Source organism: Grampus griseus (assembly GCF_964374135.1).
Source record: "Grampus griseus genome assembly, chromosome: 2".
Taxonomy (NCBI): Eukaryota; Metazoa; Chordata; class Mammalia; order Artiodactyla; family Delphinidae; genus Grampus; species Grampus griseus.
In genome coordinates this window covers 29,221,796-29,244,344 of record NC_139018.1, presented here as the reverse complement: position 1 = coordinate 29,244,344, position 22,549 = coordinate 29,221,796, and the positions used below count along the sequence as shown (strand labels likewise).

General features: G+C 36.8%; 1 protein-coding gene across 2 annotated transcripts in view; it reads left to right on the top strand.

The window, feature by feature from the left end:
• Positions 1–22,549, top strand: part of PSEN1 (presenilin 1) — a 75,033-nt gene that overhangs the window by 30,196 nt on the left and 22,288 nt on the right. For both annotated transcript variants that reach the window (XM_082647231.1, XM_082647230.1), the window contains exons 4-8: positions 1,978–2,231; positions 4,559–4,700; positions 12,869–12,936; positions 17,495–17,715; positions 22,203–22,301. In XM_082647231.1, the coding sequence (XP_082503357.1) occupies positions 1,978–2,231; positions 4,559–4,700; positions 12,869–12,936; positions 17,495–17,715; positions 22,203–22,301 (784 nt within the window). The remainder of the gene's footprint in view (positions 1–1,977; positions 2,232–4,558; positions 4,701–12,868; positions 12,937–17,494; positions 17,716–22,202; positions 22,302–22,549) is intronic.

Here is a 22,549-nt window from a genome sequence, read left to right as displayed (position 1 = left end):
TTGTTCACATCTCTAGTATAACATTTCTCCTATGTTAAAACTATCTCATGAGCTACTTAAGGACAGCACCTAGATCTTTTTAATTTCAGTATTGCCACAGCAGAATACCTGGAATATAGAATTCCGATTACTTGTGGAATGAATAAATTGAAAGTCAAAGGAAAGAGAAAGCCCACATTGAGTGTGCAGAGCTTCCATGTTGTCTTGTGAATGGCAAATTGAGAGGGCGTTAAAAACTTGATTTCTGCAGTCTGTTACACCTAGGTTCAAACCATTTCTGTAACACTTACTAGCCTTGCCTGTAAAGTGGTGATGATGAGAATTAAATGTAAAACACACCTCAGGGCTCCCCTGGTGGCCTGGTGGTTGAGACTCTGCACTCTCACAGCCAAGGGCACGGGTTCAGTCCCTGGTCGGGGAACTATGATCCTGCAAGCCGTGCAGTGCAGCCAAAAAAAAAAAAAAAAAAGGACATATCACAATCCGTAGTACCTTGTAATAATTTTAAGCTATTATTAAGCATGTTATGTATTTTTATTGAATAATAGTATTCCTCTGTAGTGATACTTGGTTAAACTCTAGTCAGAAATGAGGTACAAGAGTGGCATGTTCTCACATGAGCTTCCTCAGAGAACCCTGTCTTAACCGAGCTGATTTTATCTTATCAGCAACAGTGACTATCAGTCTACTCCCATCTCCTGTTTTATTTACTTCTCTGTTATTTTTCTCCTTTTGTCTTATTATTTTTATTTTGCTGTTGTTGTTAGTGCTCTTGGGATTCATCCTACCCTTTACAAAAAGTGAGTTTTAGATACAGTAATACCAAAAAGGAAACTGAACTTGAAGAATAGGAAAGGATAAACCCAGGATAAGGATTTATAAGTAACAAAGTGGTGGTTAGCTTAAGAGGAAAGTAGAATCTAAGGAAGTTCTACTTCCATTCCTTTATTCATCACATATTTATTGTTCTCTTCCTCTATACAGGGCAAGATGGGAATGGGGTGGGGACAGGGTGGGAGGGCATCAGAATTAAGTCGTAGTTTCTCTCTGTAAAGGTATTTTTTAATTGAATATTTTTTTGAGATAACTGTAGATGGTAAGAAATAATACCGAGAGATCCCTCATAAATCACTTCAAGGATTTTTAAGGCTTATTAATAATGAAGGTGAGGGACTTCCCTGGTGGTGCAGTGGTTAAGAATCTGCCTACCAGTGCAGGGGACATGGGTTTGAGCCCTGGTTCGGGAAGACCCCACATGCCGCGGAGCGACTAAGCAACTAAACCCATGCACCACAGCTACTTAGCCTGCACTCCAGAGCCCGCGAGTCACCGCTGCTGAGCCCGCATGCCACAACTACTGAAACCCGCGCATCTAGAGCCCGTGCTCTGCAACAAGAGATGCCACCGCCATGAGAAGCCCACACACCGCAACGAAGAGTAGCCCCCGCTCACCGCAACTAGAGAAAGCTTGCGTGCAGCAACAAAGACCCAATGCAGCCAAAAGTAAATAAATAAATATATATATTAAAAAAATAATGAAGGTGAGATAGTTCCTTGTATAACTGATATGAAACCACAGGTAGAAAGCACTTCACAATTTTGAAAAAGGTGAGCGTACTCTGCTTGCAGCTGCAGCAAGTAAAGAAGGCTTCATGCAGGTGTCGTTTTTAAGTCAGACCTCAAAGGATGAGTACAATTGTATTAGGTTGAGAATGGAAGGTGAGAATGAGGTAAGCCATGAGCCAGGTGAAAGGGAGGACCTGGGTTCCTTCAGTGGACAGTGGTAAATAATCTTGGCTTTTAAACTGCATACTTCTTGTAAATTGATTCTTTCTTGCCTCAGGTTTTTGGAACTCATGTAATAAGGGGCCTGTTGATAATCTCGGGTCTAATCATTAAAGTTTCTGTTTTTGATGCAGAGCACCTTGATTCTACTGGGAGTCTAATTTACTGAACAAGTCTCTCTTGTGCTTTTAGAATGACAGTAGAGAGCGGCATGAGCACGGCAGCGAGAGGCGGAGGCATGGCAACTCTGAGTCGTTATCCAATGGCCGAGCCCCCGGTAACTCACAGCAGGTGGTGGAACAAGAGGAAGAGGAAGATGAGGAGCTGACGTTGAAATATGGCGCCAAACATGTGATCATGCTCTTTGTCCCCGTGACTCTCTGTATGGTGGTGGTCGTGGCCACCATCAAATCAGTCAGCTTTTATACCCGGAAGGATGGGCAGCTGTACGTATGAGTATTGTGTATCATTATGCTCAAGGCCAGCGTACTGTCCTTCATAGCGTGTCATCACCACCTTGAAGGCCTCTGCACTGAAGGGACATGAAGGCTAGGGAGTCCATCCTCTCTGATGGCCAAAAGCAGATGATGCTTTAAGTAGAGAAAATGAAAGCTGCAGAATTATATTTTTCATGTGGTGTCCCTAGATAGGGTTGAACTTATTTGGAATTGAACAGTTGAGTAGTGATTTTACCACCTCAGGACCACGGGGCCCATTGTTCTTCTCCCTGGAATGTTCTTTTCCTTTTCTAACTTTGGTGGATTAATTCCTATCATCCTTCTCATCTTGGCTTAAATGTTAAATCCTAAAAGATAACTTCCCTGATCCTCCTAACAGAATTAGGTCCTTCCTGGTATCCTTTCTCATAGCAACCTGTTCTTTTTTCACTTGTTACGATATGCAAGTATTTATTTATTTTCATTATTTAATGCTTGGTTTCCTTCTGTACTATGAGGCCTGTGAGGAAACTTTATTTCCAGGGTGAGGTATGTAATAAATGCTCAGCAAAAAAAAAAAGTTGTTCAATGAAAGGATGAAGAAGCAATGCAGGCTGGCACTGTTTGTGGAACTGTCATGTAGATTTCTCTGGTGCCGTTGGTGTCGACCCTTTGTCTCCAAGAAAAATGCTTTGATTCAGATGTCACCTAGTTCTGTCTCTAGGACTTTTGTGGGGCTCAAAAAGTTTTAAATGAATTTTGAAATTGGCGAGTGTCTGGAAAACTCTGTGGGGTTCTGAAAGCCAAGCTTTTAACCTTTTGGGAGCAAGGGTAAGACAGTGAGTGAAGGACAGGGATTGGAAACAATAACCAAAAGAGGTTGGGGAATATTATCTCTGTAAGTTAGAGTTAGGTTTGGCTGCATATTAAAGAACAGGGGTTAGCAAGCTATGCCCCACAGGCCAGATCTGCCTGCCACCTCCTTTTGTAAATGAAGTTTTATTGGAACGCTGCCATGTCCATTCGTTTATATATTGTCTATGGCTGCTTTCAGACTACAGTGGCAGAGTTGAGTGGTTGCAACAGAGACCATATGACACACAAAGCTTAAAATATTTACTCTCTAGTTTTTTACAGAAAGTTTGCTGAGCCCATTATAGAAAATCAAAACAGGGAATTCCCTGTGGTTAGGGAACTGCTGGGGCCCGGCTTCGATCCCTGGTTGGGGAACTAAGATCCTGCAAGCCGTGTGGTGCGGCCAAAAGAAAGAAAATCAAGACATCTGGTTTGAATGATGCACACATTTTCTCTGTCTCCCACAGAGTAGTGCAGAGGTAGTAGTTCAGATTGTGTAGTGGCTTCTCTTCATCAAGGACTGAGGCTCCTTTGTCCCTTCTTTTTTGGCTTCTACCCTCTAGGTTATTTCGGGGTCCAGTATCGGCACTGGAGCCCCAGCCTTCATTCAGACAGCAGGAAGGAGTGGGGGAGAAAAGGACATGAGACGTGACTCTCAGCAGAACTAACTCCTCCCTTAGAAGTTCCACACAACACATCTGCCTATAACTCATTGGCCATTACTTATTCTCATGGCCACACATAACTGTAGGGGAGGCAGAAATAAAGTCTTCTACTGGGAACATTGGTACCTGGGATAAAAGTGTTTTTATGTGAATGAGAAGCAAGGGCAAGCTGGATATGTGACATTATCTCCAGACAGCTTCAGTTGCAGTCACCGTACAGATGAAGGATAATTATCAGCCATTCTACCTTCCTCTGACAACCACTTGTAGCCTAGGTAGTTTATGGCAGAATCTGGTACCTTTTTTTTTTTTTTAATGTTTTCGGAGTATAGTTGCTTTACAATGTTGTGTTGGTTTCTGCTGTACAGCAAAGTGAATCAGCTATACATATACATATATCCCCTCTTTTTCGGATTTCCTTCCCATTTAGGTCACCACAGAGCACTGAGTATAGAGTTCTCTGTGCTGTGTAGTAGATTCTCATTGGTTATCAGAATCTGGTACTTTAACAAATCACTAATAAGCTGTGGAGAAAGAACATTTGATGAGGTAATTATTTTGGTATAAAGCATCCACTAGATGGAGCCAGTGTCTGGCTCACATAGGTCCACCTCCATATTTTACCTATCTCCTTTTATTTTGAAGGACTTATTTTAGCATATAGCTATTTTTATTAGGTTAAAAACTCTTGGTTAGATTGATGAGATGGAAAAACGTGACTTATATCAGTTGAATCGGAAACAAAACTGGTGTTGGAGAGCATGTAGTTTGGAATCTCCATTAACACTTACCTGGGGCTTTTGTGTTTTATTTTAGAATCTATACGCCATTCACAGAAGACACCGAGACTGTGGGGCAGAGAGCCCTGCACTCAATTCTGAATGCTGCTATCATGATCAGCGTCATTGTCATCATGACTATTCTCCTGGTGGTTCTATATAAATACAGGTGCTATAAGGTGAGCATGAGACACAGAGCTTTGCTTTCCACCATCTTCTTTTCATGGTTGGATTTTGTTGTCACCTTACTTGGTCTAGTAAGGAAAAAGGTCTTATATTCTAGAACTAAGTTAATTTTTAGTTTCCCCCCTCATCTGTGGAACATTTAAAAAATACAAAAAGGCATAAATGAAAAACAAATGTTTTCATATAATATCACACTCTAAATGGTTTTAACGTTTTGATTTGCTGTATACTTGACATTCCAGAAGGATATATCCTGAACCTTTGTGAATTCCCTCATTGACAGATAGCACTGTAGCATATAATTGTCTCCATAAAATAACTTATAACTACAAAAATTCAGATTCTCAACTTGAGTACAGAACAGCAAAGCCACCTTCAGCTGCTGTTGTTAAACTCATTGATGACTGGCCGAATTCCCGGTTCTAAATTCGTAGGTGTCCATTCCCTCTCTCTCTTCTGCAGGAACACAAATTCTTTACTTGGGAAACAAAGGCAGGGGAGGTTGTGCAGGAAAGACACAGGCCCAGCCCGCCCAGCCTCTGGTCCCCTACCTCACTCTCTACCTAAGTGACTTGCTTGTGAATTTCAGCTACCTGGCACGTGTTTCAGATTCATGCCTCAGAAAAAGGACAGATTATTACAGGTCATGAACTTTTAGGCTCATTCTCAAATAAAAGAAATATTAACTTTTCAAATATTGAATTCTACTCTCTTTTTAGTATTTACTTCTGTATATTCTTTAACATGGTTAAAATCAAATGCATAATCAGTATGTGTCCTTTTTTAACTTTTACTTTGGCATAAGCATTTTTCCATATTATAAATTCTTAGCAAATATGTCTAATGGTTACATAATATTTGACTCAATAAGTGTATTGTAATTCACTTCCCCTAATTTGGACATTTAAGTTGTTTCCAGATTTTTGCTCTTCTAAAAAGCAATGAATGTCTTTATGCATAGAACTTTTCTGTTTTTCAAATTATTTCCTTAGGGTAAAATCCTAGGCACAAAATTTCTGGAGCAAATTATCTGCATATTTTTAACTGTCTTGCTATGCAGAATTTTGTTTTCAAGATGATAGTATCAATTTGTACTTAACACTGGTAGTGAAAGAGGCTGTCTTACCCCACCTTCACCAGCGTTTAATTTTTTTTAAAAAAATATGTGCTAACCCTCATAGGCAAAGCAAAAATGTCTTAATTTGCATTTAGTTGATTATTAATAAGATGGAATACTTTTTCAGTGTTCACAAACTCTAAAATTATACAGAGTTTAACCTTGTTTGTTGAGTGGGTGGAAGTATTAACCTAAGTGATGACCATTTGCAGTCTGACATCAGAATCTAGAGATTGAAGACAAAAGATGTGTGTGATGGCGACAGGCAGTCATCAACACTCAGAGAGCCAAAGAGCAAATGATGTAAACCCATGTTGAGAAGCATACTCCTCTCCCTGCTTAAATATGCTCATGTCTCAATTACTTTATCTTATTTTTTCCACTATATATATTTGTTTACATATAAGTGTTTACCTGCCAGTTCCATTTCTCTGCTTTATTGGACTTTCTTTGTGACTTGTATCTGGATTATATGCTACTTTTGTTCCTCACATGTTATTGGGAGTCACCTGGGGTTTTGCATTCTTCTTTGGTGTTAGGAGACCTCTTTCTGCTTTGCTAGCAGGAACTTAGAGGGCTTCTCCTGGAGCTCATAGTCTTGCTAATGTCCACTTGGGTTGTGTTGAGTTCAGGTGGAGGAGGGTAGTACTGGAGGGAAAGAGTGGTAAACTCATCGCTGGCTTCCTGGTACTTCTGACTCCCCAGCCTACTGGCAGCTGCACGCATTCGATCCAGGTTTTGTAGTTGTATTCGGTAGGTAGAACTAGAACTTATCCTGATGTATTTTTGGTCAGTTTTGTGCATATTTTAGTTAATGCTTCATATTAGACAATCTAAAAGGTTTATACTTAGCTGGATTTCCACGTTCACCCATTCATTTTTGTGTTGTTTTCTTTTGCTTTTTAATATTCAAGTCTTAGCAAACACAGCCAATTCTATAGAAACAAGTTGTTGATTTTGACTCCTAGTATAAAAATAAAAGGAGCTTTTGAGTCAGAAATTCAGAAACTTGCCAGGACCTGTTTGGAAATAAGCCCTGAGGATTTGTGTGTCAGTGGTTGATTGTGCAATGTCTTTGAGAAGCACAAGAAGCTAAAAGACCAAACAAACCTCAAAAAGGAAGAAATGGAAAAGGCAGTTAATTATTATATATCATTTGTTATAGATGAAACTGTATAGCTTACTAAAGTCACATGATTTCTGGCCTAGATAGTTCAGTGTTTAGAGGAGATCCTTGCTGTTCTGTACTGAAGCAGGGGCTCTTTTCTTTCAGAGCCTTTAGCACAGGAAAGCTGAACTAGGGATTGTGGCAATATGAGAAAGGCCTGTTTTACCACCTGATGTTCTAGAAAAAGGGAAGGTGTTATTTAGTCATCATCAGAAGAGGCTTTGAATTTAGGTAATAATTCAGAAAATCATAACATTAGTGATTAACCTAAATAAGAAGACAATTTACAACCATTATTACAGGCAGAGTGCTAATATTTTTACCATATGAAGAGCAGTTACAAATAATTAAAATTATGAACATCCTAATAAGAAATTTAAAAAATCCAAGCAGAGAAATTATGAAGGAAATATAGATGGCCAGGAGAGGGAGAGGAAGAGAGAGGGAGAGAGAGGTGTATGTGTGTTTTCTCACTAGCAAAAAATATATATATTAAAATAACAAATTAACATATTTAACTTATTGACTTGGTGAAGGTTAATCAGGCCTTTTTTGTGGAGTCACTAAGCCAGTATGTATCAATAGTCAGTAATTAGAAAATGTTTGTACACTTTGGTTCTGTATTTTGCTTTCATGATTTATCCCAAAGAGTTAAAAATACTGGAAAATATTTGCATACTAGATATTACTCCTAGCATAAAATATAATTGGAAAAAGAAGGAAAACCCCACAAATTCCATGCATAAGGGAAAAGTTAAATTGTGGGTTCATGCATGTAAGTAGACTATTATTTAGTTATTTAAAAATCATATTTTAAAAAAATATTTGGTGGGATGAGAATTTGTCTTTAATAAAAAATTAATTTAAAAAGCAGAATGTAAGATTTTCTATTACCTGATTATAATTTTTTTTTAAGGTCTTTGCATATGCAGACAGAAAACATGTCTGAAAGGAAATGTTAATGTCAACTTTGGTTCTCATTGGTCAGTGGGAATTGTTTTTTCTTTTAGTGTTTCTATATTTTCTATATGTTATAAGCATATGTTACTTTGTATTCAGAAAAATGCTGTTTTTTTTTAAAATAAAAAACATTTCCATGTTCCCTTGCCCTTTCCCCCATAAAACAAGGTAAAAAGCATTTCTTAAGAAAGTGGAGGATTTCTTGTACATAATATTTAGTCTAACCCTTAATTTGGAGCTCAGTATGGAATACCAGTGTACATCTCCCACTCTTTAAAGTTTTTCTGTTTTGTAATATTTTATATACTTTTTAGTTTTATAACTTGGATTATTTCTAAAGCTAAGACTTGTGATGGGCTGGGATGCAGGTGGGAAGATTCATTTCTGCTTATTATTTTTTTTTTTTGCAGATGAACTAGAGTAAGGACTCCTTTTAGAATATTTTGCTAAAGTTGAAGTACTTAGAGGGAAATGTACAGGTGTCTTCAGTTTACTTTGATATGTATTAAAATGGGCTAATGGGTGGAGAGATGGATAGACGTGTTGCAAAGCAAGTACAGCAAAATGTGAATGGTAGAATTTTGGTGGTATCTGGGCAGTGGTTCACTGTGTGTTTGAAAAGTTTTAGAATAAAATGTTAGGGGAGGGGCTTCCCTGGTGGCGCAGTGGTTAAGAATCTGCCTGCCAATGCAGGGGACACGGGTTCGAGCCCTGATCCGGGAAGATCCCACATGCCGCAGAGCAACTAAGCCCGTGCACCACAACTACTGAGCCTGTGCTCTAGAGCCCGCAAGCCACAACTACTGAAGCCCGTGTGCCACAACTACTGAAGCCTGCGTGCCTAGAACCTGTACTCTGCAACAAGAGAAGCCACCACAGTGAGAAGCCTGCGCCCCGCAACAAAGAGTAGACCCCGCTCACTGCAACTAGAGAAAGCCCACGTGCAGCAGCGAAGACCCAATGCAGCCAAAAATTAAATAAATGAATAAATAAATAAAATTTTTAAAAAATGTTACGGGAGGTTTTTATGGAGGAACACCAGATATTAAATTTGTTGTATTCGGATAGTCAATTTAGAATATTTAAATGTCAAAGGAATACCAGCTTTAGTGATGTAAAGCCACTCTTTTGACCTTTTCCCAAATTGTAACATTTTATAAAATTGTTTTAAAGAAAGAGAGAATTTTTAAGAAATTTTTTCTTCAAAGAATTAACAATCACAGATCACCTTGAGTGATCAAAATGGAACCACAAGACAAAATTAACATAGATTCTAATGTTAACATTAGTAACAACTAGATTTTGATAGCTTAGAGTGAGATAATTGGAACAACTGGATCTGGGAGGCGTGTGGGGGAGTTTTTTTTTAAAAAAGAAGACAAAATAATATTCTTGATTTGGAGCTTTTCTTTTCTCCTTTTTCTTTAAGGTTTGATTTGGTCTTTTCTGATTAAGAGATATGTTTGGGAAAGTTGTTGATTAAGTAACTCCTGTCATTAAACAGTAAAGTTCATTGAAAGCATAAAGCATATGGGTGTATCTACCTCAAAATAATTTCACTTTTGGTTAAAAATTACCTGACAATTTATCATGCTTCTCCATTCTATTTTTTAAAACCCCAGACTCTTTGGCTTGTATAGTATTTTCCCCAATATACTCATGACATAAAATTACCATAATTTTTTTTATCTTGTGTAATAGATTATAAAAATCTAGTTGTGGGGACTTCCCTGGCGGTCTAGTGGTTAAGACTCCACGCTTCCACTGCACGGGGCACGGGTTCGACCCCTCGTCGGGGAACTCAGATCCTGCATGCCACATGGCGTGGCCAAAGAAATTAATTATTTAATTAATTAAAAATCAGGTTCTGTTTCTCTCTCTCATATTAATAAGCTGTACATGAGTAATAATGACTAATATTTATATAGTTCTATATGAATTCTGCATAATATTAATGGACTGACATATAAGTGTTAACTTATTAATGAACCAAGTAAAATAAACATAGCATAGCAATACTTATTGAAACCTCAGATTCAATAATACTTATTGAAACCTCAGATTCAATAATACTTATTGAAACCTCAGAATATTCTTTTATCAAATGGTTATGTAATTTAGACAACCTGTTTTCTCTGTACAGTTAAAATATGTGTACATAGGTCACTTAACTGAATATCTGATTTTCAGTTTTATTGAATTTGATTTATCAATTATTTTATCAATTTATTATCAATTATTTATCAATTAATTTATTGTTTATATAAGAAATACATCAAAATTCCTCCATTGAAAATATCGCTGCTTTAAAGTTTAAATGTTAACTGTTGACTCTGTTGATAATTTTTTTTAATCAAAGTATAGTTAATTTACAGTATTATATTAGTTTCAGGTATACAGCATAGTGATTCGTTATTTTTACAGATTATACTCCATTAAAAGTTATTACAGGGCTTCCCTGGTGGCACAGTGGTTGAGAGTCTGCCTGCCAATGCAGGGGACACGGGTTTGTGCCCCGGTCCAGGAAGATCCCACATGCGGCGGAGCGGCTGGGCCCGTGAGCCATGGCCGCTGAGCCTGCGCGTCTGGAGCCTGTGCTCCGCAACGGGAGAGGCCACAACAGTGAGAGGCCCGCATACAGCAAAAAAAAAAAAAAAAAAAAAAGTTATTACAAGATAATGGCTATAATTCCATGTGCTATAAAATATATTCTTGTTGCTTATCTATTTTATACATAGTGGTTTGTACCTCCTAATCCCATACCCCTTATTTGTTTCTGTTTTTGTTTTTTTATTTTTATTGGAGTATAGTTGATTTACAATGTTGTGTTGGTTTCAGGAGTTCAGCAAAGTGAATCAGTTATATGTCTATATATATCCACTCTTTTTTTTTTTCCAGATTCTTTCCCATATAGGCCATTACAGAGTATTGAGTAGAGTCCCCTGTGCTATACAGCAGGTTCTTATTAGTTATCTATCTTATATATAGTAGTGTGTATATGTCCATTCCACTCTCCCAGTTTATCCCTCCCCACCCTTATCCCCTGGTAACCATAAGTTTGTTTTCTACATCTATGAGTCTACTTCTGTTTTGTAAATAAGTTCATTTGTACTCTTATTTTTAGATTCCACATATAAGCAATATCATACGATATTTGTCTTTCTGTGTCTGACTTCACTCAGTATGACAATCTCTAGGTCCATCCATGTTGCTGCAAGTGGCATTATTTTGTTCTTTTTTATGGCTGAGTAATATTCCATTGTATGTATGTACCACATCTTCTTTATCCATTCATCTGTTGATGGACATTTAGGTTGCTTCCATGTCCTGGCTATTGTAAATAGTGCTGCAGTGAACATTGGCATACCTCTAATTTGTACCCCTCACTTCCCATTCCCCTTTGGTAACCACTAGTCTGTTTTCTATATCTGTGCATCTGTTTCTGTTTTACATGTACATTTATATGTATTACTTTTTAGATTCCACATATAAGTGGTATCATACAGTATTTGTCTTTCTCTGTCTGACTTATTTCACTAAGCCTAATACTCTCTAGGTCCATCCACATTGCTGCAAATGGAAGAATTTTATTCTTTTATAAGGCTGAATAATATTCCTGTGTGTGTGTGTGTGTGTGTGTGTGTGTGTGTGTGTGTGTACACATCTTATTTATCCGTTCTTCTGTTGATGGACATTTGAGTTGCTTCCATATCTTGCCTGTTGTAAATAGTGCTGCTATGAACATAGGGGTGCATGTATCTTTTCAAATTAGTGTTTTTGTTTTTCTTGGATACATACCCAGGAGTGGAATTGCTGGAATATATGGTAGTTTTATTTTTAGTTTTTTGAGGAACCTCCATACTGGTTTCCACAGTGACTGCACAAATTTACATTCCCACCAACAGGGTACAAAAGTTCCCTTTTCTCCACATCCTCACCAATACTTGTTATTTGTGGTCATTTTGATGATAGCTATTCTGACAAGTATGAGGTGATAACTCGTTTTGATTTGCATTTCTCTAATAATTAACAATATTGAGCATCTTTTCATGTGCCTGTTGTCCATGTGTATGTATTCTTTGGAAAAATGTCTCTTTAGGCCTTCTGCGCATTTTTTGATTGGGTTGTTTGTTTTTTGACATTGAGTTTTTTGGTTTGTTCATATATTTTGGATATTAACCCCTTGTCAGTCATATCATTTGCAAATATTTTCTCCCATTCCGTAGGTTGTCTTTGTCTTTGTTTTGTTTTTTTTTTAACACAATAACCCTTAAAATTTTATTTATTTATTTATTTATTTTGGCTGCGTTGGGTCTTCATTACTGCTTGCGGGCTTTCTCTAGTTGTGGCGAGCGGGGGCTATTCTTCATTGCTGTACGCTGGCATCTTATTGTGGTGGCTTCTCTTGTTGTAGACCATGAGTTCAAGGTGCACGGGCTTTGGTAGTTGTGGCACGCGGGCTCAGTAGTTGTGACTCACGGGCCCTAGAGCGCAGCCTCGGTAGTTGTGGTGCAGGGGCTTAGTTGCTCCACGGCATGTGGGATCTTCCCGGACCAGGGCTTGAACCTGTGTCCCCTGCATTGGTAGGCAGATTCTTAACCACTGCACCACCAGGGAAGTCCCATTGGTTGTCTTCAATAATTTGGTTTTTTTAATGTATTCTTTTCTTTTTAAAATTTTACCTATTTCTAAAGGAACAAAGGTCTACATGTATTTTGGTGAAATTTCTATTTATATTATGAGTAGTTCAGCACCAAAGAGTTCTGTTATAGGTATTCACTGATCCCAAAGCTGCTTGTGTTTTGCCATTTGAAAATCGTAACACATACAGAAGTAGTATACAATTTTTTAAGTAAGAAATTTGGATATTTTTTAGGGTTATGGGATCTGTTAATTATACTGAAACTCTTTTCTAGGTCATCCATGCCTGGCTTATTATTTCATCCCTATTGTTGCTGTTCTTTTTCTCATTCATTTACTTGGGGTAAGTAGTGAAATATTTGGTCTGTTTTTCAGAAATTAACTTTATTTGGGCTCTATAACTTGTCACTTAAAGAAATGTACTTCGTTGATGAATTATTCTTAAATTATAATTGTTTCCATGTATAGGCCATACTTGGTATATATACAACTAGTTAATATTATCGATAGGGATATTCTTTTGTTGATCCTTGTTTATAATAAGTAGAACTGAAAGAACTCAAGACTACAGTTAATTCTAAGTCTTTTTAGTAAAGAATTTACTGTATTCTTTACTTCTAGTAATAATCTTTGAATCAGAATGTTAAAGCATTTCAAGCATGTGTATAAACATGAATTGATTTTTAAACTTTTATATTATTTCATCAGTTAGTCTTTCGCCTCTCAAATGAAATCTTACATGAGAACTTCACATATAAAATAGAAAAAAGTGGAGCTGCTCTGTTGAAGAGAATAGAGGCTCAGAGATTTGCCTGCCTTGTCTTTCTGTCAGCCCCAGTGGCAGAATACAGGTCGTAAACCACTGTACTAGCTCTTAAATTAGGAAGAAGCAATAAAACTAAAAAATAAATTGAAGAGTTAATTCTTTGGTAGAAGCAGGGGGAATGACCATAGACAAAAGAAATAAATGTAAGAATCTCTATGAAATGGATGATTTTCTAGGAAAAAACTAATTACCAAAACTGACCACTGAAGTGATAGAAAATCTAAGTAGAGCAATGAAAAAATACAGAAGGTTGTTGAAGAGGTTCTCATCCCACCTCCACCAGTAACAACAATACCAGGCCCAAATGGTTTCATAGGGAAATTCTATTAAACCTTTAAGGAGTGGATAACTCTAATGCTATTTTAACTGTTCCAGGACATAGAAAAAGAAGAAAAGCTTCCAGATTCTTTTTAAGAAGGCAGGGTAACACTGATACCAAAACCCTATGAATTATCAAGAAAAAGGAAACTGTGGATCAGTCCTATTTATTGATGCCAAAAGAATAACTAAATATTCACTAACAGGATTCAGCAACAACCCTTTGAGGGTATAATACATATGACCAAATGGAGTTTGTTTGCAGAATGGGAGACTGGTTTATTATTAGGAAATAACAATACAAGTCACCATGTTACTAAGTCATCATCTCGTACATGCTAACAAGAATTTGACAAAATTCGACACTTGTCCTTGGTCAAATTCCATAATAAAACAGATGATTAGTTCTCTAACATGATAAAATATATGAATCTTATTCTAACGATTGGTATCATCCTCTCAGGAAAACTTCAGAAGCACACCTGTTACTGTTAGGACAAGACGAGGATTTCCTTTATCACTATTGTTGTCAATCATTACTCTGGAGGGACTAGTGAACACAATTAAATAAGACAAAGAAATAGAACTACACAATTTGGAAGAGAAGGTTAAATTATTAGTAATTAGAGGTAAAATGATTGTTTACTTGGTTACTTACTTTGGTTACTCAGAATTAACCAAAAAAAAAATTAGAATCACTAAGTAAATTTGGTAAGGCAACTGCATACAAAATTAATTAACATAAATCAATAGCCATCATGTAAACAACTAGTTAGAAAACATAATGAAAAGGAAAAAATCCCATTTATGAGAGCAGCAAGAAAGAGAAAATATCTAGGATTAAACAGTAATTGTTTAAGTTCTATTATTAAGAAATTTTAGGGAGTTCCCTGGTGGTTTAAAGGTTAGGATTTGGTGCTCTCATTGCTGTCGCCCAGATTCAATCCCTGGTCAGGGAACTGAGATCCTGCAAGCCATGCAGCGTGGCCAAAATTTTAAAAATAAATAAAGAAAATAAAGAAATTTAAAAATGCCTCTTCAGGGCTTAAAAAGAAGACTTAAACAAATGGAAAATTATACCAGGTTACATAGAAAGAATATCGTCGTAAAGATGTCAGTTCTCTCTTAAGTTTATTTTAAATTTTAATATAAGCCCAATAAAAATACAAATAAGATTTATTTTTAATCTGGACAAGATAATTTTAAAATTTATTTGAAAAAATAAATAAGTGAAGGTACCCCCAAGAATCGTAAAAAAGAAGAAAACTGAGGGATACTACTCCTACCTGATACAAAATTATAAAACTAGAGACTTCCCTGGTGGCACAGTGGTTAAGAATCTGCCTGCCAATGCAGGGGACATGGGTTCGAGCCCTGGTCCGGGAAGATCCCACATGCCGTGGAGCAACTAAGCCCATGCGCCTAGAGCCCGTGCTCTGCAACAAGAGAAGCCACCGCAATGCCCATGCACTGCAACGAAGAGTAGCCCCCGCTCGCCACAACTAGAGAAAGCCCATGCACAGCAACGAAGAGCCAACACAACCAAAAATAAATAAATAACTTAAAACAAAAAACAAAACAAAAAAAATTATAAAACTATAATAATTAAAATAGTGACACCTGCACTATAAACAGATAATCAGTAGAAAAGATTAGAAGGACTTTAAAAAATGCTCAAATATATAAAGGAATTTAATTTATGATAAAGGTAGTATAGAAACAGTAGGCTGTAAATGGATTATTTAGTAATTGGTGTTGAGATAATTGGGTAGTCATCCAGAGGAAAATTTTGAATTTCTTCTTTATATCTATACCAGGATAAATTCCAATGGATTAAAAATTTAAATATGAAAGTAAAACCGTAAAAGGACTAGAGAAAACCATGGGGGATGGGAATTTAAGTATATATATATATATTTAATTATGTAACTTAAAAGGTCCTTCCTTAAATCTAATGTTTTATATATAAATATATACACATATGTATATATACACACACACACATTCACACAAAACCCCAAAATCAAGCCAACCAACCACACCATGAAAAAAATCAGAAGATGAATGACCAACTGCTAAGTGTGTTTTCAACTCATTTTATAGACAAAGGCTAATTTACTTTATATATAAACCTCTACATGGCAATAAGATCAACAACAACCTAACAGAAAAAAAATGGGCGAAGGATATGAAAAAATAGTCAACAGAAAGAGAAAGACAAGTTACTTTTAAATATATGAAAATATGCACACCCTCCTTATAAAATTAATGCTAATTAAAGCTGTACATTAGGTTAACAAGGATTAAATAGTTTAATAAATGTTCTAATTTGGCAAGGTTGCAGGAAAATAAACATGCACACGTTGGTGTAAAACTGATTAAGAGCAGTTCGGCATATCCATGAAAGTTTTATATGAATATGTCCTGAACCTAGTAATCTGTAGGGATAATCATTGCAGCATTGTTTCTGATAGCAAAAGAATGGAATCAGTCTAAGTATCCATCAGTAGAAAACTGGTTAAATAAATTATGGTACATCCATACAATAAAGCCATTGAAAAGAATGAGGTACTCTAGTATACTAATGTGGAAAGTTCTCCAGGAATATCATTAAGAGAAAAAACCCTGGTTTAGAACAATGTGTATTCTATCATTTGTATCTGGTAAAGAAGTATATTTATGGTATGTATGGACACTCTCTGGAAGGATGCATATGAAGTTAATAATAGTGCTTTCCTTTGGAGAGAGAGACAAGGTTTGGGGGGAAACTTTTCGCAGTATATGTTGGGAATTTTACATTTTAGGCATGTATTACCTAGCTAAAGATAACAATAGTTTGGAGTTTTGGGGGTTTTTTGTTTTGAGTGCTGGGCTATCTGAAATGCTTAATACAAATAGCTACATCATCCAGAAATTTCAACATTTATTTTGAAATTTCAAAATGGAAAGATCACCTTTCTGGATAGTCTCCAGAAACCAAAGTTTGTGCTTAAATAAACGAGTGCTTTCTTTCTCCTCAGTTACCCATCTTCTATATTTGTATCTCTTTATTTTAAGATGGAATTCCCCCTCCCAAAATTAAAATACTATTTTCTTCATTATAAAAATTCATTCATTCATTCATTGTGAAAAAAAAAAAAGAAAGAAAGAAAAGAAGAAAAGTTTTAAAAATTCCAGACTCCCATCATCTAAAGATAAGTCCTGCATCTTTTCAGGAACTACTACATCGATCTCTTGCTCTCTCTTCTCACACACTATTTCATGTAAATGAGATCATATTTTTTTTTCAGGCAACAATATATCATGCCTATATCCCATGTTTGTGTGCATGTGTATAAAACATATATTTAATGGCTGCACTAAATTTTATGAAAATAACACCTTATGTCCTAAGCTCTAAAATTTATTTTGCATGTTTAATTTTTTCCAATTTCAGATACTTCAAACAAGCATTTCCCAAAGTATAGAATAGCATTTTAGGTGTTATATGGCCTTTTTTTTTAGTTTTTGTACTTATTTTTACAGCTGTGGCCTGTGATACTGGTTTCCCATTTATATGACTGATACAGAGTTTTCTGTTAAAATAAGCTCAACTTGAGGAAAAAAGTGCATTAATTTAAAGAAAGATATGGTAAAAGTGTGAAGCTGGGATGTGAATATCTAATGAATATCTATGTTAGAACCATAGTTCTAAAAAATGTTTTGATGAAACTTATTGTATGCGAATCTTTTTAGATATCTGTTTAATTTTTTTCAGGGAAGTGTTTAAAACCTATAATGTCGCCATGGACTACATTACAGTTGCACTCCTGATCTGGAATTTTGGTGTGGTGGGAATGATTGCCATTCACTGGAAAGGTCCACTGAGACTCCAGCAGGCATATCTCATTATGATCAGTGCCCTCATGGCCCTGGTATTTATCAAGTACCTCCCAGAATGGACCGCGTGGCTCATCTTGGCTGTGATTTCAGTATATGGTAAAACCCAAGACTGACATTTTGTTCATCACAGAAATACCTCCTGGTGTGTTTTCCTTCCTCTTCTAGTTATCTTGACTTAGGGAAAATGACAACAGTAATGTCCCATAGCTTTTCAGTAAATAATCAGTTAACTCTACTATCTTTTTCATATAAAGATTTCAAATTTTTTGAGGTTAAGTTCTTTAAAAATGTTTTATTAATCCCCCCAGTTTAACTCAGTGATGAGTTAGTGGAAGGATCCATAGACTGCTGGTCCTAAGACTTAGATTCAAATCCCATCGCTACCACTGATAGCCTTCATGACTTTATGAAGGTGATTCGGGCCCTTCGAGCTTCGGTTTCCTCATTTGGAAAATGGGAATAATGCTTCTCAGAATATTTGTCAGAAAGCACTAGCAGAGTGCTTGACACACGTAAAATGCTCGACTAATTTTTTTTTCAACTAATTTTTAATATAAAAATTAAGTTAACTACTTTTTATAAGGCAGCTTGGGTAGAATTACTCCTTTAAAGGTAAAACTTATTTGGGCCGTGTGAGCTTCATATTTATTAGCAACCCATGTGACATGGGTCCTGAAAAGTCAGAATATACCTTAGCCATGAATAACCAAGGTGTGAACTCTGCAACTCTCACTTTGCATAAAAGCCAAAAAGAGATCCGTTTTCAGAGGTCAATTTGTGGTCTCTGTATGATAACTGCAGTGTTCTTTCATCCCTATTCAAATGCTTATTAAAATGTCAGGTGACCTGTAGTAGAAAACCTCATCATTCCCCCTTGATTGATGAATAAAACGTCTGTGGAAATAGAATTCGATTGGCTCTGTTCTCATATTTGAGCAGTCAGTCACAGAACTGTAAAAGTCATATACTCTTTGTGACGGACTTTTCATAGTGACCTTAGGTTGTATAGTATTTGATGGTTTGCAAAGTACTCATCTTTTCATTGCACAGCTGCGATCAAGAATGCCAGTTCTGCGCTCCATCCAGTCAGCAGCTGGTTAATACTTTGCAGTCAGAGATTTTATCAATATGTTCTTCTGTTCCATGCCTTTTTCGACAGGCACAGTTTGCTTTCTCCTTCAAAGGGACACATTATATCTTTACCTAGTGACTCAGGTACTTTAGCAGCCCTACTACTGTTGCACAAAATCTTTGCAGGCTGGATCGTAACCACATCCACCTTTGTCCAGGAGCACAGATACAACATTACACTGATGATATCATCCTCTGAATAAATTCACTGGACCTACTTGGTGAGGACATACAGATATTCACAATAGAGCTCAAAAGGGAGGTGGCATTTCCCTGTACATAGTACAAGGCTCTGCCACCCCAGTTAAATTCCTGAAAGTTACTTGGTAAGCTGAGGGCTTCTGCATCTCTGGCACTGTCAAGAAATAGCAGCTGACCGTCTCTGCGCCCATGATGTTAAAACAAGCCCACTATGTTTTAGGCCCTTTGGGGATCTGGAGGCAATATACTCTTCATTTACAAATTTTACTTAAGCCTATTTATACTGTTACAAATTGGCCCACCTTGAATGGGGACCTCCTACAACATAAGGTTCTAGAATCTGTCCAAATTATAATACAGTAGTTACTTCGTTAGTGTCCCTTCTCCCGCTTTAGAGGCTTTAGCAACGTCTTCTCATACCTCCTGAAATATCTGGATCACTCACTATGATCATAAGTTGCCCACGGATCTCTGGTGTGAGGAACTACACTTTTCAGTCCCATGCTGTACACGTTTAGAATGGCCATTTCTGACTACATACCGAGCTCTCCTGGAAACAGGTTTCCACAGGCCCTGAACCTGTGAAGCTCCAAATCCATCTGCTCCTTATCTCCATATCATGGAGGCAGCATTCTACAAGCTCAGCACAGCCACCAGGGCCTCCTTGCTAAGACAGAAATGTTAGCCATATGATAGAGCTGAGTCTGGGCCCCCTGGAGTATCTCACCCATAGGAGAGGGTGGACTCTTCTTTCCTTAGTCCCTTGCCAGTTGACAAGGTGCTAGAGGAGGTCACCCCTCTCTTGGACCCCTGGCTACCACGGGAGCCCTTTGGGATCAAATGAGTGAACAAACAGCAGTGGGAGTTTGTACACTTTATGGACAGCATCAAAACTACATGTGAAGGAGCTCACTTGGAGAGCTCTGCTTTTCATTGCTTAATCCAAGCATCCTTGATCAAAGAATGGGATCCAAGGGTCAGCAAAATTAGCTGAACTTCAGGCAGTCGTCTTAATCTGGCCAACAGTTGGCTCCATCTGTGCATTTTTACAGACCCTTGGGACATTGCAAGTGGTCTAGCCACCTGATTCTGCCAGTGGTAGCAACAGCAATTACTTATCCAAGTTTTCCCTCTTTAGGGAAAATAACTGAGAATCTCTTGCCTCACAGATACCAAAAATAGAAATCAAAGTTATACATGTCTCAGTACGTATTAAACCCACAATACAGGCCTCCTCACTTTATCCACTTTGGAGTTCCAGATATTGTTATAGTGACTATTTCACTTCTAAATATACAATGCTGGGCTCTTGAACAAGGTGTGCAGTGGAACTTTCACCACCATACAGTCTCACACTACAGGCCTCACAAGGCACCATTATGACATACTAGAGCAAGTTAAAACTTGATTAAATGAAACATCAGGGTCGAATCATAATAAAGAGTCTGATTCCATTTTTGATATTAAAAAAAAAATGCCAGTTCTGGAGACAGACTGCCTGGGTTCAAATCCAGACTCTTCTACTCCTATCATTTATTGGGTATGTGGCCACAGACACATTGCTCAACCCCCGCGTCTTAGTTATTATGAAGATTAAATTAAACAATATGTACAGTACACATGTATAATGGTATCTATCAGTAAATATTAGCTGTTTCTTTAAAATGTATAATCCTGTGAAGTAAGCAAGGCAGTTATTCTTGTTTTACTGCTAAGAACCTGAAGTTTGTAGAGGTAAAATATTTGCCCAAGCTTAACACCATTTGATCTAGAATATGAGTCCTAAGTCCCATATTCTTTCTACTACATTACACTGTTTCTCCCATCAACCCTCTGTTTCTTCCATACATATGCAAATTATCTCCACAGACCTTTGAGTTCCTTTAAAATAAAAGACTTTTGTGCCCAATATTTAGAGTAATGATTCTTAACTCCATTTCCATAAGATCTGAAGATGTCACAAAGATTGTTCTAAGAATTTCAAAACAAAATTAATTTTAATTCACTTTAATTGCTCTAAAAAATAAGGGTTTATCATTTAGCAATTCTATAAGGAGTAGTGTGTCATAAAACCAAGATAGTTACAGGACATCGCAGGTTGAAACAGGTTAGAAATCTCATTATTTCAGAGCACGGCAAATTTCCCTTTTCTCATCCCAAACAAATCAAAATGGAAGCAGTGAGAGTAGAGATTTCTTGTGTGCGTGTGTGTGTGTGTGTGTGTGTGTGTGTGTGTGTGTTTTATTGTAGTAGTAGTAGTAGTAGTAGTAGTAGTAGTAGTAGTAGTAGTAGTGTACAAGAAGACATGACCACTTGCAGGTGTGAGGTTTTTTACTTAAATGCATCTGAATGATAGTAATGTCAACACAAGCTATTGAATCTTCCTTTACAAATTTACCTATATCTGTTTCCCATTATTAAATGTTTGAAATTATTTTCTGTATTCCTATACTCTGAATTTTCACGACATAGCAAATGTAAGAAAAACTGCAGTTATTGGAGACAGATGGTGGTAGAATCAAGAATAATTTATGCATATTGCTTCCTCCTCCGAGTTGCTGTTTTCATAAAATAAGACACTTTTCAGCACCACATGTATTCTGAGACCTAAATATTTGTGAAGCGCTTTTGACAGGAGAGCTAAAGAAATGCTAAACTCATGCAGAGGTTTATTAGTTATTTTGTTTGAATTTACTGCCCTCTTATTTCAAGTATCCCTAAATAGTACATATACTGTTTTCAAAAAGGGGAGAAGATGAATCTCTTCTACTCTGTTCTTCATATTTTGAAAAGTTAAGTCAAATCCCCTCTATTAAATCCCCTCCTAAAGTAAACCTTCAGTTTGTGGCTCATAGGTATGTTTTGTTTGGAAATGGCTTGTCCTTGTTTCTGCTTTGGAAATTGACAACTGCTCTAGAATAATTCTGTCTTGTCATTATTTCTGCCTCTTCTCTTCAAACTGAGAAGACTTATTCCAAGAACCCAACGATGATACACTGTAAACTAACCAAATAGCAGTCAAACCAAAATGAAGTTTGCACAGGTCTCTGTGTGGTTTTGTGTATTTTGTTTAGATTGTCTCCATCCGCCTCCCCCATCAGCTTACCTGCTGTTTATTTCATATTAATTCAACATCTTTCTGTGTAAAAAAAAATTAAACCTTTTTAATTGGTTAATTCCTCCCTCACACACCCATTTACAAGTTTAACCAATACATTTTTCAGATGTCTTTTCTATTTTCCTTTTTCTAGATTTAGTGGCTGTTTTGTGTCCAAAAGGCCCACTTCGTATGCTGGTTGAAACAGCTCAGGAGAGAAATGAAACTCTCTTTCCGGCTCTTATTTACTCTTGTAAGTATTTCAGAATGATGTTAAGTTAGTGAACAGCTTAGAATTTACAGAGATTCAAACACATGTAATTATGATCATTATCGTGGTACTTTTTCTCACCTTAAATACATAGCATTGATGGAAATGCTGCAGATCTGTTTCCTTGCAAATTATTATCTTCTGCCTGACATTGGTTCAAGAGAGTTTTCAGTATGTGTGGAGATAGAAGAAATATTTAGAGATTGAGGAGCCAGTATTCTCATTTAAAA